General features: G+C 32.3%; 1 protein-coding gene across 8 annotated transcripts in view; it reads left to right on the plus strand.

Annotated features, from left to right (window-relative positions):
* Positions 1–8,033, plus strand: part of LOC126733907 (receptor expression-enhancing protein 1) — a 96,790-nt gene extending 88,757 nt beyond the window's left edge. The window contains exons 7-10 of one of the 8 annotated variants that reach the window (XM_050437357.1): positions 1,349–1,500; positions 1,585–1,742; positions 1,813–2,916; positions 7,391–8,031. In XM_050437357.1, the coding sequence (XP_050293314.1) occupies positions 1,349–1,500; positions 1,585–1,742; positions 1,813–2,916; positions 7,391–7,450 (1,474 nt within the window). In that variant the 3' untranslated portion in view covers positions 7,451–8,031. Of the gene's footprint in view, positions 1–1,348; positions 1,501–1,584; positions 1,743–1,794; positions 2,988–7,390 lie in introns of those variants that run through there. The other 7 variants (XM_050437360.1, XM_050437359.1, XM_050437361.1 and 4 more) reach the window with 7 other exon arrangements.
* The last annotated feature ends 4,280 nt before the right edge of the window (positions 8,034–12,313 follow it).

Below are 12,313 nucleotides of genomic sequence, written 5' to 3' on the forward strand. Positions count from 1 at the left end.
TCACTCGCTCCAATGATTCCATCATTTTATCGTGTCGACATCTATCGAATGCTTTAGTGTGGTCCACAAAACATGCGTGTACGTTGCAATTAACATCTCTACATGCTGAAACAACACTTGTACTGCAAGGAGTGCCTCACGTGTTCCAAGGCCTTTACGAAAACCGAATTGAGTCTCAGTAATGTTCGGCTCACATTCGTTGTAGATACGTGCATTCATTATTTTGAGGAACACTTTTAGCACATTAGTCATTAAAGTAATTGTTCTAAAATCTTCGCATGATTGTGCACTGGGCCTTTTAGGCGACGAAAGTAGAAGACGAAAAGTAGAGCGACGAAAGTAGAGACTATCCATTTATCTGGAATACTTCCTGTGTTGTATATTTGATTGAAGAACTGTGAAAAAAATGAATAAAAAAATAAATGAACTGTTTTGAGGCAATATTCTTGCATGGCTTTGAGAATTTCTACTGGTATGTTATCTGTGACCAGCGCTTTGCCACTTTTTGTTATCTTAATAGCGTTTTGGACTTCTGAAATGGTTATATCTGGTCTTTCTGCATTTAAAAATACTTCTTGGCATTTATCGCTCATCCACTCCTCTTTAGCGTGTCTGATTTCGTTTCTAATGGTTCCGTGAAGATTTCTATACAATGCCGAATTTTATGCTTTAGCCACTCTACGTTGCTCTCTATTTCAACTTTTTTAAAATAGTGGAATAAAAAAATGTTAGGCACAAAAAGTACAATATGTTTGTTCTTTAAGAATCTCTCTGTGATGACGATTTGTAATTAATTTTCCGTTATTAATAAAAACCTGGTATGTGCGAGCAGTAATAAGAAATTTATCAAAAAACATTTACATTCATTATACCGATGTCATTTAGGTTTCGATACACTCGTACTCGTTAATCGGGCCAAAAACCCTCCCAATCGTATCCATTGAAATGTGAATTCCACCTGTTTGCGGCAGCTGTGTATACTGTATATAGACATCTAGCTGTTTTCTTTCTGGACCTTTATTTTTATTATTAAATGCAGACACTCTCAAAAACCCGTTTTGATCCCTCGAATTTCGAGAATCATAATTTATAATGGACAAATCGTTAACGCAGTCCCAGTTATGACTACAACTTGTACATGTTGTATTTTTCACTCGTGCGACTTTACAGGAGTGAAAAATAGGAGGCGTAATGCATAGCTGACATACACTTTTTGCTTAAAATAAAAAACTTCAATATCAAATAATTATGTTCTTATATTGACTTGTTGTACTTTTGCATGTTTTTAATGTGACAATTTAGTTATCATGTGTATAACAGTTTTAATAATATTAAAAAAAAATTCTAGGCGTAGACCTGGTCGAAGTCCACACAGATCCAGCTCGGCTTCATCTGCTTCAGTATACTTTTCTGAAGTAGATGTTGCCTCCAGCAGTGTAGCTGAGAGGGTCACCGAAGTCAGAAGCGTTGAAGATATTAGCTCAGGTATCTTAAGTCAAAGTAAATATATCATTTTAATAAATCTTTTTCACTATTTACATGTAATTGGACATTTTCAAAATATCTTATCCCTTATTTGCCAAGGTTACTCCAGTGGAGAACAATTATATATAGCCAACCAACCTTTGAAGTTACAAGCTCGAGAGAGTATAGCTAACCAAAGGACAAGCTCACTAACCAGATCTCGATCCACTAGAGTTACCAGATCTACATTACCAAAGAAAGCTAGTATTACTAGTGATGTAAGTTTTTTAATTTATTATATAAATTTAAATAATTGGTTAATTAAAACAGTATTGTTACTACACGTAGGATAGCGACGAGAACGAAGTATTCGACACGAATATAATTTTCCTAAACGACCAGGCGAAGAAAATCGACAAATTGCAGGAATCGTCTTCTAGTGAGAGTGAATTTTATGATATTCCTGAAAATAACCACGATTTTCAATTGCATGGTAAAGTTCGACCCATTTGTTCTAATAACCCAGACAGTGAATCCCAAATGGTCCATAATAACGTTGGCTGTGATGATGCCATCAACGTAACTGCATGCCATAGTGATAATGACACTTCTTCCACCTTTCCTTTGTCTTTGAGTCTTAATTTGAGTAAACTCTCTTCAGCGTTATCTTCGCTGCATTCTTCTGTTTCTAACATATTACCTTCCATGGACAATGAATCTAGAATTTGTTTAGAAGCAGAGGAGCCAAAACCTCTTGAAATAGTAGAATCGGCGAAAGACTCTTTAAAATCTTCTTCAACAGATGATTTCAAACTTATTGAGACAGATCTTTCTCAGAAGATCTCCAACTTAAAAGCAGAATTTCTTGCTAATTCACTATCATCTGTGTCTAATGCCCCTTTACCTCCAAAACCACCCCCTAGAGACCAACGAGGTGGAAAATATAACAAAAAGCATGCTCCCCTACCACCGTTATCTACGAATATATTTGTCAACCCGATTAAAGCTACTTTAGTGCTTCAGCCTGGAGTTCTCCGAAGTCTTAGTTCTAGTGCTGAAAGTCTAAGCAAAGAAGTTTTCGTGAATTACTCTCCGAAAGTAAAAAGGAGATCTAGGAATCAAAGTCCTGTGTCGAGGAGTAGTTCTGATTCTTCTTCTTCCAGTAAAACTGAAAAAGTTTTTAGCAAAATGCTCCGGCTTCCGAAGAAAATGGCACATTTAAGCTTGCCTGGGTCAAAAAAAGATAAAAGACATTCTTGGAGTGAGTTTTTCCATGGCAGTTCCCTTGATAATGTAAAAAAAAGTAAATCAAGGAGCGCCAGCACCTTGGACACTATCTCAGAGACTACTAATAAAGAAGAGGATGTATCACAACCGATAATAAAAAGAAGTGACAGTCAGATATCTATGAGGAGCTTGTCCAATTCGCCCACTGCTCACCGCCGAATTAAAGTAATCAGAAGATTTGTGGACAATGATATTGACTAAGCCGCTTTAGATGTTGGAAAACTCTTCTTAGACAGGCATGATACGTTTTGTTTTGATGTGAGACTTGTCTTGACGATACTGACAGTTTTTTGATGAATTTTTGTGTTTTTGTATTGTCCTTTGAGCTAACAGTTCTAATACTGCATGACATTATTTGTCTTTTGTTTGATATCGTATTGATGTCTGATGTCTATTTTAATAAAACGTTTATATTGATAAGTCTTATAAAGTAAAAATTAACTCTGAAGTTTTTTGCAGATCTTTCTTTTATTAAAAATATATTAAACATTACATTGTAACTGTCAAAAACTATTATTTTAAGCGTTTTTTACGAAACATACAATTTACTTATTAGTATCTTAGTAGTACTTTGGACAATTTTCAAAGAATTAAGAAATAAATACATATTTGAATCTTTCTTAAATCAAATTTTTCTAAGGCTCCAAATAAATTATCCATATAATATATTACATTCCACATAAAATGCTTCAATTTTTCAAAATTTTTTGTATTTTTTCACATTTTACGATGAACAGACTTACGCCAGAGCATCGTTTACAAATTGTGGTATTGTATCTCCAAAATCAGTCAAACATATTTTGTATGCATTTCGGCCATTAGATGACGTTCATAATCATCCTATTCGCAAAACAAACGTTAAAGTTCGGTAACTTTTTGACATCATTCTATCGACTGGGATGCTTAGAGATTGTTCAGCTAGGAATATTGTTGTTATAGCTGAGTGTTCGGGAAGATCGCAAACAATCGATTCGTCGTCGCTGTCAAGATTTGGGTCTTTCCTATGGAACATTGTGGCTTATTTTGAAGTCAGATCTTGGGTTAAATGCTTACAAAATACAGCTTATTTAACAATTGAAGCCGTCCAATCTTTGCATTGTGAATTCAGTCAGTGGTCATTGGAACAGCTCATAATTGACCCATATTTTTACCGAAAAATCGTGTAGAAGGATAAGGCTCATTTCTGGTTTAGCAGGCATGTAAACAAGCAAAATTGTCGAATTTAGGCAGATAAGCAGCTAAAAGTAATTCAAGAGTTATATGTATACATCCCGAAAATTGCACTGTTTGCTGTAGTCTATGAGCCGACGAAATGATCAGCGGATAACCGTCAGTGGCATGCGCTGTGAAGAAATTATCACATTTTCTTTTGCTAAAAACTTAAAAAATGGTCCGACTGCTTTGTCATTTTAGTAAGATGACGAAACTTGTCACACAGTCGGTGAAACCTGCGCATTATTGAAGGAAAATTTTGATGAGCAAATTATTCACCTACAGGCACTTGTCAATTGACCTCTAAGATCATGGTTATATGAATATAGTTATATACAGGGTGTTTCCTAACTACAGTACGAAACTATACAGGGTGAATCGTTAGGTCGTTTTATGAAAAAAAGTTCCTATGAACGTATGTCGGGAGTTGCTTTGTTTCTGAGATACAGAGCGATGAAGGTTCAAAAAAATAACGGTATTTTAAAAATACTATAACTATCCTTAAACCGATTTGGTTGAAATTTGGTGCAGTTATGTGAAGTTATAAGACGCTTATTTAGCTGTAACTAGATTGAAATTATTAGGTCCAGTGGCGTGTCAGTGGGCACCACATGCTTATTGTTGAGAAAAAAACAAGGCCAATATTTGTTTTGCAGCTTTTTATTTATTTTTGTATTTAAGCATTTAAAAATACAACTTTTTCGTATCTTATATTATCTTCATATCTGGCTTTGTTTTCGAAAAAAAAAATTTAAAGTATCTTTAATTCATTCTAAAAATTATCCATGGACGACAACATGAAATAAAAACCAATTAATTCGATAAACAATTTCGACCTTAAAGTAAATGAGCAAAATGCCTACCTTCTGGTAAAATACACGACTGCAAACGATTTGTCATTGAGTGTCTGACACGCTCAAAAATACCTGGAGTATCCCTTATGATATTGCAATTGACAATTATCCGATTCCTCAAGTGATTCACATCTGGAGCAGGAGTTTTATAAACAAGAGCCTTCAGATGGCCCCATAAATAGTAATCCAGGGGATTCATATCAGGACTGCGAGCCGGCCAATTTTGAGGTCCTGCACGTCCAATCCAGCAATTAGGGTAGATGACGTCGAGATGCTGACGAGCAAGAACACTGAAATGAGCTGGAGCCCCGTCGTGCATAAACCACATGTTGACTCTTACTTGTAGGGGTACTTCTTCTAATAAAGTGGGTAAATGGTGTTGCAAGAAATCCGTGTAGGATTCACCTGTTAATCTTGCCAAGGTAGTCACCAATAATTCCTATCCAAACGTTCACCGAAAATTATTGCTGAAAATGAGTTTCTCTAATAACGTGAGAATTTTCGTCGGCCCAAAAATGATCATTGTGGAAGTTCATAATAGCATCTCTTGAAAAATTTGCCTCGTCCGTAAATAAAATATTTGGTAGGAAATTATTATTGTGTGCCATCGTATGAATCAACCACCTGCAAAACATTAATCTTGGATGAAAATCCCGAGGCAGTAGAGCTTGTACATGCTGTATGTGATATGGATGCAGGAGGTTTCTTTTAAGAACTTTCCAAACGGTTTTTGAACTGACTTCAAGCTGCAGTGCAATCTTCCTGATACTATTGGAAGGATCTTCTTCTATCGCATCAAGTATAGCTTCTTTCAGTTCAGGCGTTGTTATAGTTTCTGGTCTTCCACCACCCATATTTTTATTAAAATTCCCAGTTTCACATATTCTTGCATGTAGTTTTCTAAATGTTTTTGCACATGGAATTACTCTGTTAGGATATCTGTCCTGGTAAATTCTTCGTGCTCTTCCGCATTTCCATTTGCTAATCCATAAATGAAGTGCATGTCGGTCATTTCATGGTTAGTAAAATTATTCATGATGGAGTAATAAATGACTGCTAATTGACAGCTGAATTTTACTTATAGCAACTCTATCACTTTCAGCTGGTCTCCAAAGCAGGTAGGTACAAAGGAGGTACTTGAATGGACTTGCCAATTATTTGTCATAAGAAGCAATGTATTTGTTATTTTGTTGTATTTCAAAAATCTGATAATAAAAATCGTAGAAGTTGAATGTTTATTATCATAGTAAACAAGACACAAGAGACCAAAAAGTTGTGCATTGGAGGGTGGACATTTTGCTCATGTACTTTAAGGTCGAAATTGTTTATCGAATTAATTGGTTTTTATTTCATGTTGTCGTCCATGGATAATTTTTAGAATGAGTTAAAGATACTTTAAATTTTTTTTCTCGAAAACAAAGCCAGATATGAAGATAATAAGATAAGATACGAAAAAGTTGTATTTTTTGTTGCTTAAATACAAAAATAAATAAAAAGCTGCAAAACAATTAATTATTGGCCTTGTTTTTTTCTCAACAATAAGCATGTGGTACCCACTGACACGCCACTGGACCTAATAATTTCAATCTAGTTACAGCTAAATAAGCGTCTTACAACTTCAAATAACTGCACCAAATTTCAACCAATTCATCGCCCTGTATCTCAGAAACAAAGCAACTCCCGACATACGTTCATAGAACTTTTTTTCATAAAACGACCTAACGATTCACCCTGTATAGTTTCGTACCGTAGTTAGGAAACACAAATACATCCATTCAAAAGTAAAACGGTTCAAATGCAACGAGTGGGGTAAACGGTTCTGCCAATCCCGCACATTCGCGGTCCACAAGATCCTCCGTACGAATCTCTTCTTAAGTGCCACATGTGCTCCAGGTCGTTTAATCAGCGATCGAACCTCAAAACCCATTTGTTAATTCACACCGACCATAAACCCTACGAGTGTAACAGTTGTGGAAACGTTTTCCGAAAAAACTGCGACTTAAGACAATATGCTCTCACTCATGCCGTAGGAGACTCAAGCTCTCACTCAATCCACAAAAGTTTTAAATATTAAATTGACTTTTATACGTTGTTTTAAACGTCCGGTAGCTCTTATTGGATAACCGTTTAGAAGTATGACAGAAGATCGAAACGTCGGTACACTGCTTAATCTTATAAGTCAAAATTAATAACTATAGCAAAGATACCTACGTTTAAAGTGAGAAATATTTTTCAGTTAGTGTCATTAAGCATAAATAATTAAATTTTCAATTAAAATACAAAACGGAAACTATAAATATTTTAAGACCATTAGATATTAATTTTATTATTGAAATTACGGTAGTTAAATTATTAACTGAGGATTGGCATTTACACTTAGTAGTTGTAATATGTTTAACATATATGATTAAGTGAAATCAAAATTTCAGTTAATTCGGTTTCAAAGTATAAAAATTGTTATTTCTGCTTTTTGGGAAGAAAGTAGCACTCTAATCTTCCTACGAAACTAAAATGTTTCTTTTTTTGACGGCAAAAAAGTAGTATAGTAAAATATTTTATTATTTAAATTTTAGGACCAGTCCAGTGCCACCCTACCACGTGCTAAGAAAACCATTAAAAAAAAAACTTTATGAGACTCCAGTTTGAAAAATGAAGTAGATTAATATTACGTTTAGTGTTTCGGGATTGCAAAATAAAAAAGTAGAACTTCCACGGTGAAGATTATAATAAGGATATGTTACAATTGTGTTTTTGGCCCAAGTTCGTCTCTTATTTGGCAATCCCAACAGTATAACTGATATATTATCATATATTGTTCGTGTGATATTTAAACTTATCTTAATTGGATAAATTGTCGATCAAAACATGGTTTGGTAAATTATTTAATTTTATTTTAGATTTAAGCACAATTTTAGCACACTGTAGATGTACTTTGTTTTTCCTAGTTATTAAACGTTTTCTAAACTATCTGGTTTAGTTTAATCCCATTTATGGAGACTGAGTATTTATCAATGGTTTATTTAGCTCTTTTTGTGTTACATTTTAAACGTTTTCTTATTAAATTTGTGTGTTGTTTATATTGAATTATATATATTAAAATTGTTAAGATTATGTATTTTAAAACTTTTTATTGCATATTGTAACATTTATTTAGGTACGTAATTTAGCCCACCAGCTAGGTTTTTAACATAAAAATACATTATTGATGTACGAAAAAACATAGTAAAACTCTGATTAGCAAATGTGTAAACATTAAGATATGTGTTACGTATTAAATAGACAAATAAATGAACCCCTTTCTATATTAGGTATATTTCCTATCAAGCTATAATACATATTGATAAGTAAAATTGTCAGCTTTAGCAGAATTTTTGCTTTTAATTATTACTGATTTCCTATTGTAGCTCTACACGTATATATGGTAAACCTATAATTTTATTCCTATGTCTGTCTAAAGCTGTTGAGTTTAACACTATTGTTAGAATTTTTACCATGCATAAGCGTGAAAGTTGGATGTATGTATATTTATTGTTAAGCGTTTCGCCAAAAAAACATTCAATTTTATGAATTGTTTTAAAATAAATATGATTTAAAACTGGGAGCATTTTTATGATATTCTCATGTCACCCCCTAACCGGTCTATCACTTATACATTTTATGTTTAACGAATATTGCAATATTACGTAAAATATTCTCACATAGAAATCAAAAAAGGATATGACCAAAAAAAGAATCATTAATTTTTAGATTATTTTTAAGAAACTAATTTTAGCCGAACAAAATAAGTAAATTCTGAATAATCACATATCTAATAGTACACTATGTAGGTGTTGTGGTAGATGAATTTGACATTTGTTAAAATGTTGATAAGGTAATCTAAAACAACCGAATTACAGGAAATCCTTGAATTTAAATAATTCGTTTATTTGTATTTTTGTACTGGTGGAGAGTGTAAACTTGAAGCGTGCCTTGATGTTTATTAATTGTATATTAATTTGTAATTCGCCCTTAAATTTCGGAAAAAATATCGGAACCTAAGCTCTAATATAGATAATTATCTCTATAATCGACCACCTTGTTACCCTCAGACCAATAAACATGTTAAAGGAAATATTCCAGCCTGGAATTTCTCTAAACATTAGCAGGAATTTAAATAAATCAACTAAAACTGTTTGGCTAATTCAGCTAAATATTCTTTGATATTTAATTAAGCTTATATAATGAAATAAGTAGGTTAACAATGAAGCATCAATATTGTGGCTTATTAGCGTTATAACATAAAAGTCATATCGTGTTTTTTGTAACAATTCAAACATTTTTACTTAGTCTCACAACTATTACGTTTAGTTCACAAAATATATAATCCAATTTAAAATATAAAAATACTTCTAAATCACTTAAACGAATTTGTAGAACAAAGCACGGAATATCCCTTCTGTTAGTCTGAACTGTTGTTACTTTGAACTAAAAAATTTTACTCTGTAAGTTTTAGCGTATGTGATATTAATTAAAAAATTTTGGTGTCATACTTTTTCTGTCAATTTTTAAACCTCCATACAATCTCTCTAGAACCATATTTTGATTATGCAAAACGCATTGCCTTACAGTACTTCAACCCGTTATTATAGCTTGGTTTTGAACCAATGCATAGTAAACGATTTTCAGTGGATTAATCTTAAAAAAGACTAGTGTGGGAATTTAAATTGGCCAATAATTTTTTTTTTGATGATATATTGTATTTATACTCTACTTACTTATCCCTACGCAAGTCCTTGTAAGTCGTTATACCTAGATATAACGTTTTCAGATTTTGAATTGGAAAAATTTCAGTTTAGGAAAGATACTTGAGCACTTAAAGCAAAAGAAACGTATTTGGTTTTGAACTAATTTAAAGATATTTTATTCATTTGAAAGCATTGAAAAATGTCAATGGGTGTGATCTGCTTTTTCTTTTACATCTCTGATTTTTTGGGCAGGCGACCAGGTTTTTCTAAAGTAAGAAATTGCTGTGTCATCAGCAAAACTTACATCACTTCCATTTCAGTTGTCTTTTAGAAGATTATTTACATAAACAGTTTTATTAAATATATTAAAAGTCTCATTTTTGCAGATTTCGGACGTATATTTAAAGACTATATAATCTCCTTCTTAGAAAAATTAAACAGTGTTAAATATAATTATTTTTATTTAGCTTTATTTACCAAATGCGAGTCTTGAGGGAGGAGAGATCTTGGGGTACAACTGCAGGCAAACCTAAAGTATAATAATCCTCTTGAACTGTGTTAATTATCAGAGGTTTTACTGATCACAGGCAATTTATTGAATTCTATTAAGCCTTTGTACAGAATAGAGTTGAACAACTGATTTGTGTTACATCTGCCTGTCAGTATAAAATCTGTGCGATTTGTAGTATCATAATTATTTACCTCTTCCAAAACTCTTAATTTATCCACATGTAGTTAGGTAAAAGATGTTATTTTGACTAAAAAGTAAAGAAATAGATACTACTAAGCAATGCCTAGAAACTCTGCGTTTCAAAATAAGAAACACCAAATATTTAAAAAAAAATTAAACCTACTATATGTCTCTATAATGCATTGGATCGAAATTCACAGTAATATGATAAGAAAAGTATAGAAAATCTTTAAGATATTTGCATTTTACAAAACTCATATTATATATTCGTTTAGAATATCATATTCAAATATATTGCTAGAGTTTGATTTAAGAAGTCTTAATGAAAGACATAATGTAAATAACTCACTTTTTATTTATTATATTGTTAATAACAAAAAACACAAACATTTTTTTAGTTCTAAAGATCAATTTAAGAATAAGAAATCCAAAGCTCTTCCTTAAGCTGTTCTCCTATAAATAGAATGTTTTAAGACTGCATGTAAAAGTGGGATTTAGATTTATTTGAAGTACCAGAAGTATAAAAAACTCAACTCTGCTGTCAAATATTGATTTATGTTTAGGGTGTTGATTCTTTTAATAGGTATATTTAATTTTTTGTTGTATTTTGCTTTTTTTATTAATATTTATGTATAGGCTAGCATTCTTTTAATCTTTTATTTAAATTTGCTAATTTTAATTTTATTGATCCAGTAAACACTCCAACATTTAATTACTGCCCTGGTGTATACGTAAAATATAAATGGTGAATAAAATAAAGGTCCTATAACTGTCCTCTGTGCATGTAAGTTTTCGGTCAATAATGTATTCTGTTATTTTGTATAATGTATTTATATTTATCCAATAATGTATAATTTGGAACCAAACTGTGCATATGGTTTAATGTATATATAAATATGACCATAAAGCGGTTTTTGCTATCTCGAGTCTCGAATATTTTTGAGATATTTCAAATTAAAGATATTGGCTTGTAATTGCCAAGTTCGCTTTTTGATCCAGTTTTATTTAATGGCCCTATCTCACCTTCTTTTAAAACATGTTGAAATGTACCAATGCAAAAACTCATAGATATTATTAAGATAATAAAGAACCTTTGTTATATGGAAATTATGGAAATGCATTAACACATTATATTATAATTTTAACATAATGTGTTATTGGATTTCTCCAAGGACTGAGTATTTGGAGCTGACCACAAGTTTTCAGTACGCAGAATCCTTGGAATTAGCGAATTTGTATTTATGTGGATAATAGGAAAAAAATAAGCCACTAAAGTTTCCTTCACGACGTCAAGGTCTTCTTTTTATTTCGAAAGAGAAACTTCGATCGAAAAAAAAAACAAATTCATTATTTAAACATAATGGTAAGGCTACATCTCAAAAACTATACAGCTGTTGATCTTATATACGGACAAACTGCAAGAAACTTATGGTATCATTTTTAAACATTTGAAATTAATGAAAACCTTTTATGTATTATTACATACAATAAATCCATATCAACAGTGCATTCACCATGAAAGGAACAAATTCATTTAAAATTTAGGTATTATTTTCTTGTTTCATTTTTTTGGGCGCATCGCTTAGTATTGTCACTTTTGCGTTTTTCGAAATAAAAAATTTCTATATAGGGTGCCTCAAGTAGAAATTATGGCGTCAATATTCATTTTTTTAATGGATATGGACCCTATATTCAGGGTGTTTTAGAACTATAGGATCAAGCTTCTAGGGGTTGTTCAGTGCAACAGTAGAATCCATTTGAGTATAGGAACCCATATCCGAAAATGTGTCACTACGCCACTACGGCCCTAAGACGCGTTTAAATTGAGAAAAAATATTAATTACCTAAATAGGATCTGATGCATTTATTTTTACCTTTTGTATATGATACCATCACAACAATTGTTCAAAATGTCTTCCTCCAACCTCAATACACCGATTTAAACGCCGCACATGATTTCGGCGGACTACACTAAAAATTTGATCACACTGAAAATTTGAGGAGTTCTGGGAGAACTTCTTCCAAGAAACGCAGATGAATAGGTTCTGTTAACCGTTCCGGTAGAAGGTATGGCCCAATTA

Source organism: Anthonomus grandis, chromosome 3 (genome assembly GCF_022605725.1).
Source record: "Anthonomus grandis grandis chromosome 3, icAntGran1.3, whole genome shotgun sequence".
Lineage (NCBI taxonomy): Eukaryota > Metazoa > Arthropoda > Insecta > Coleoptera > Curculionidae > Anthonomus > Anthonomus grandis.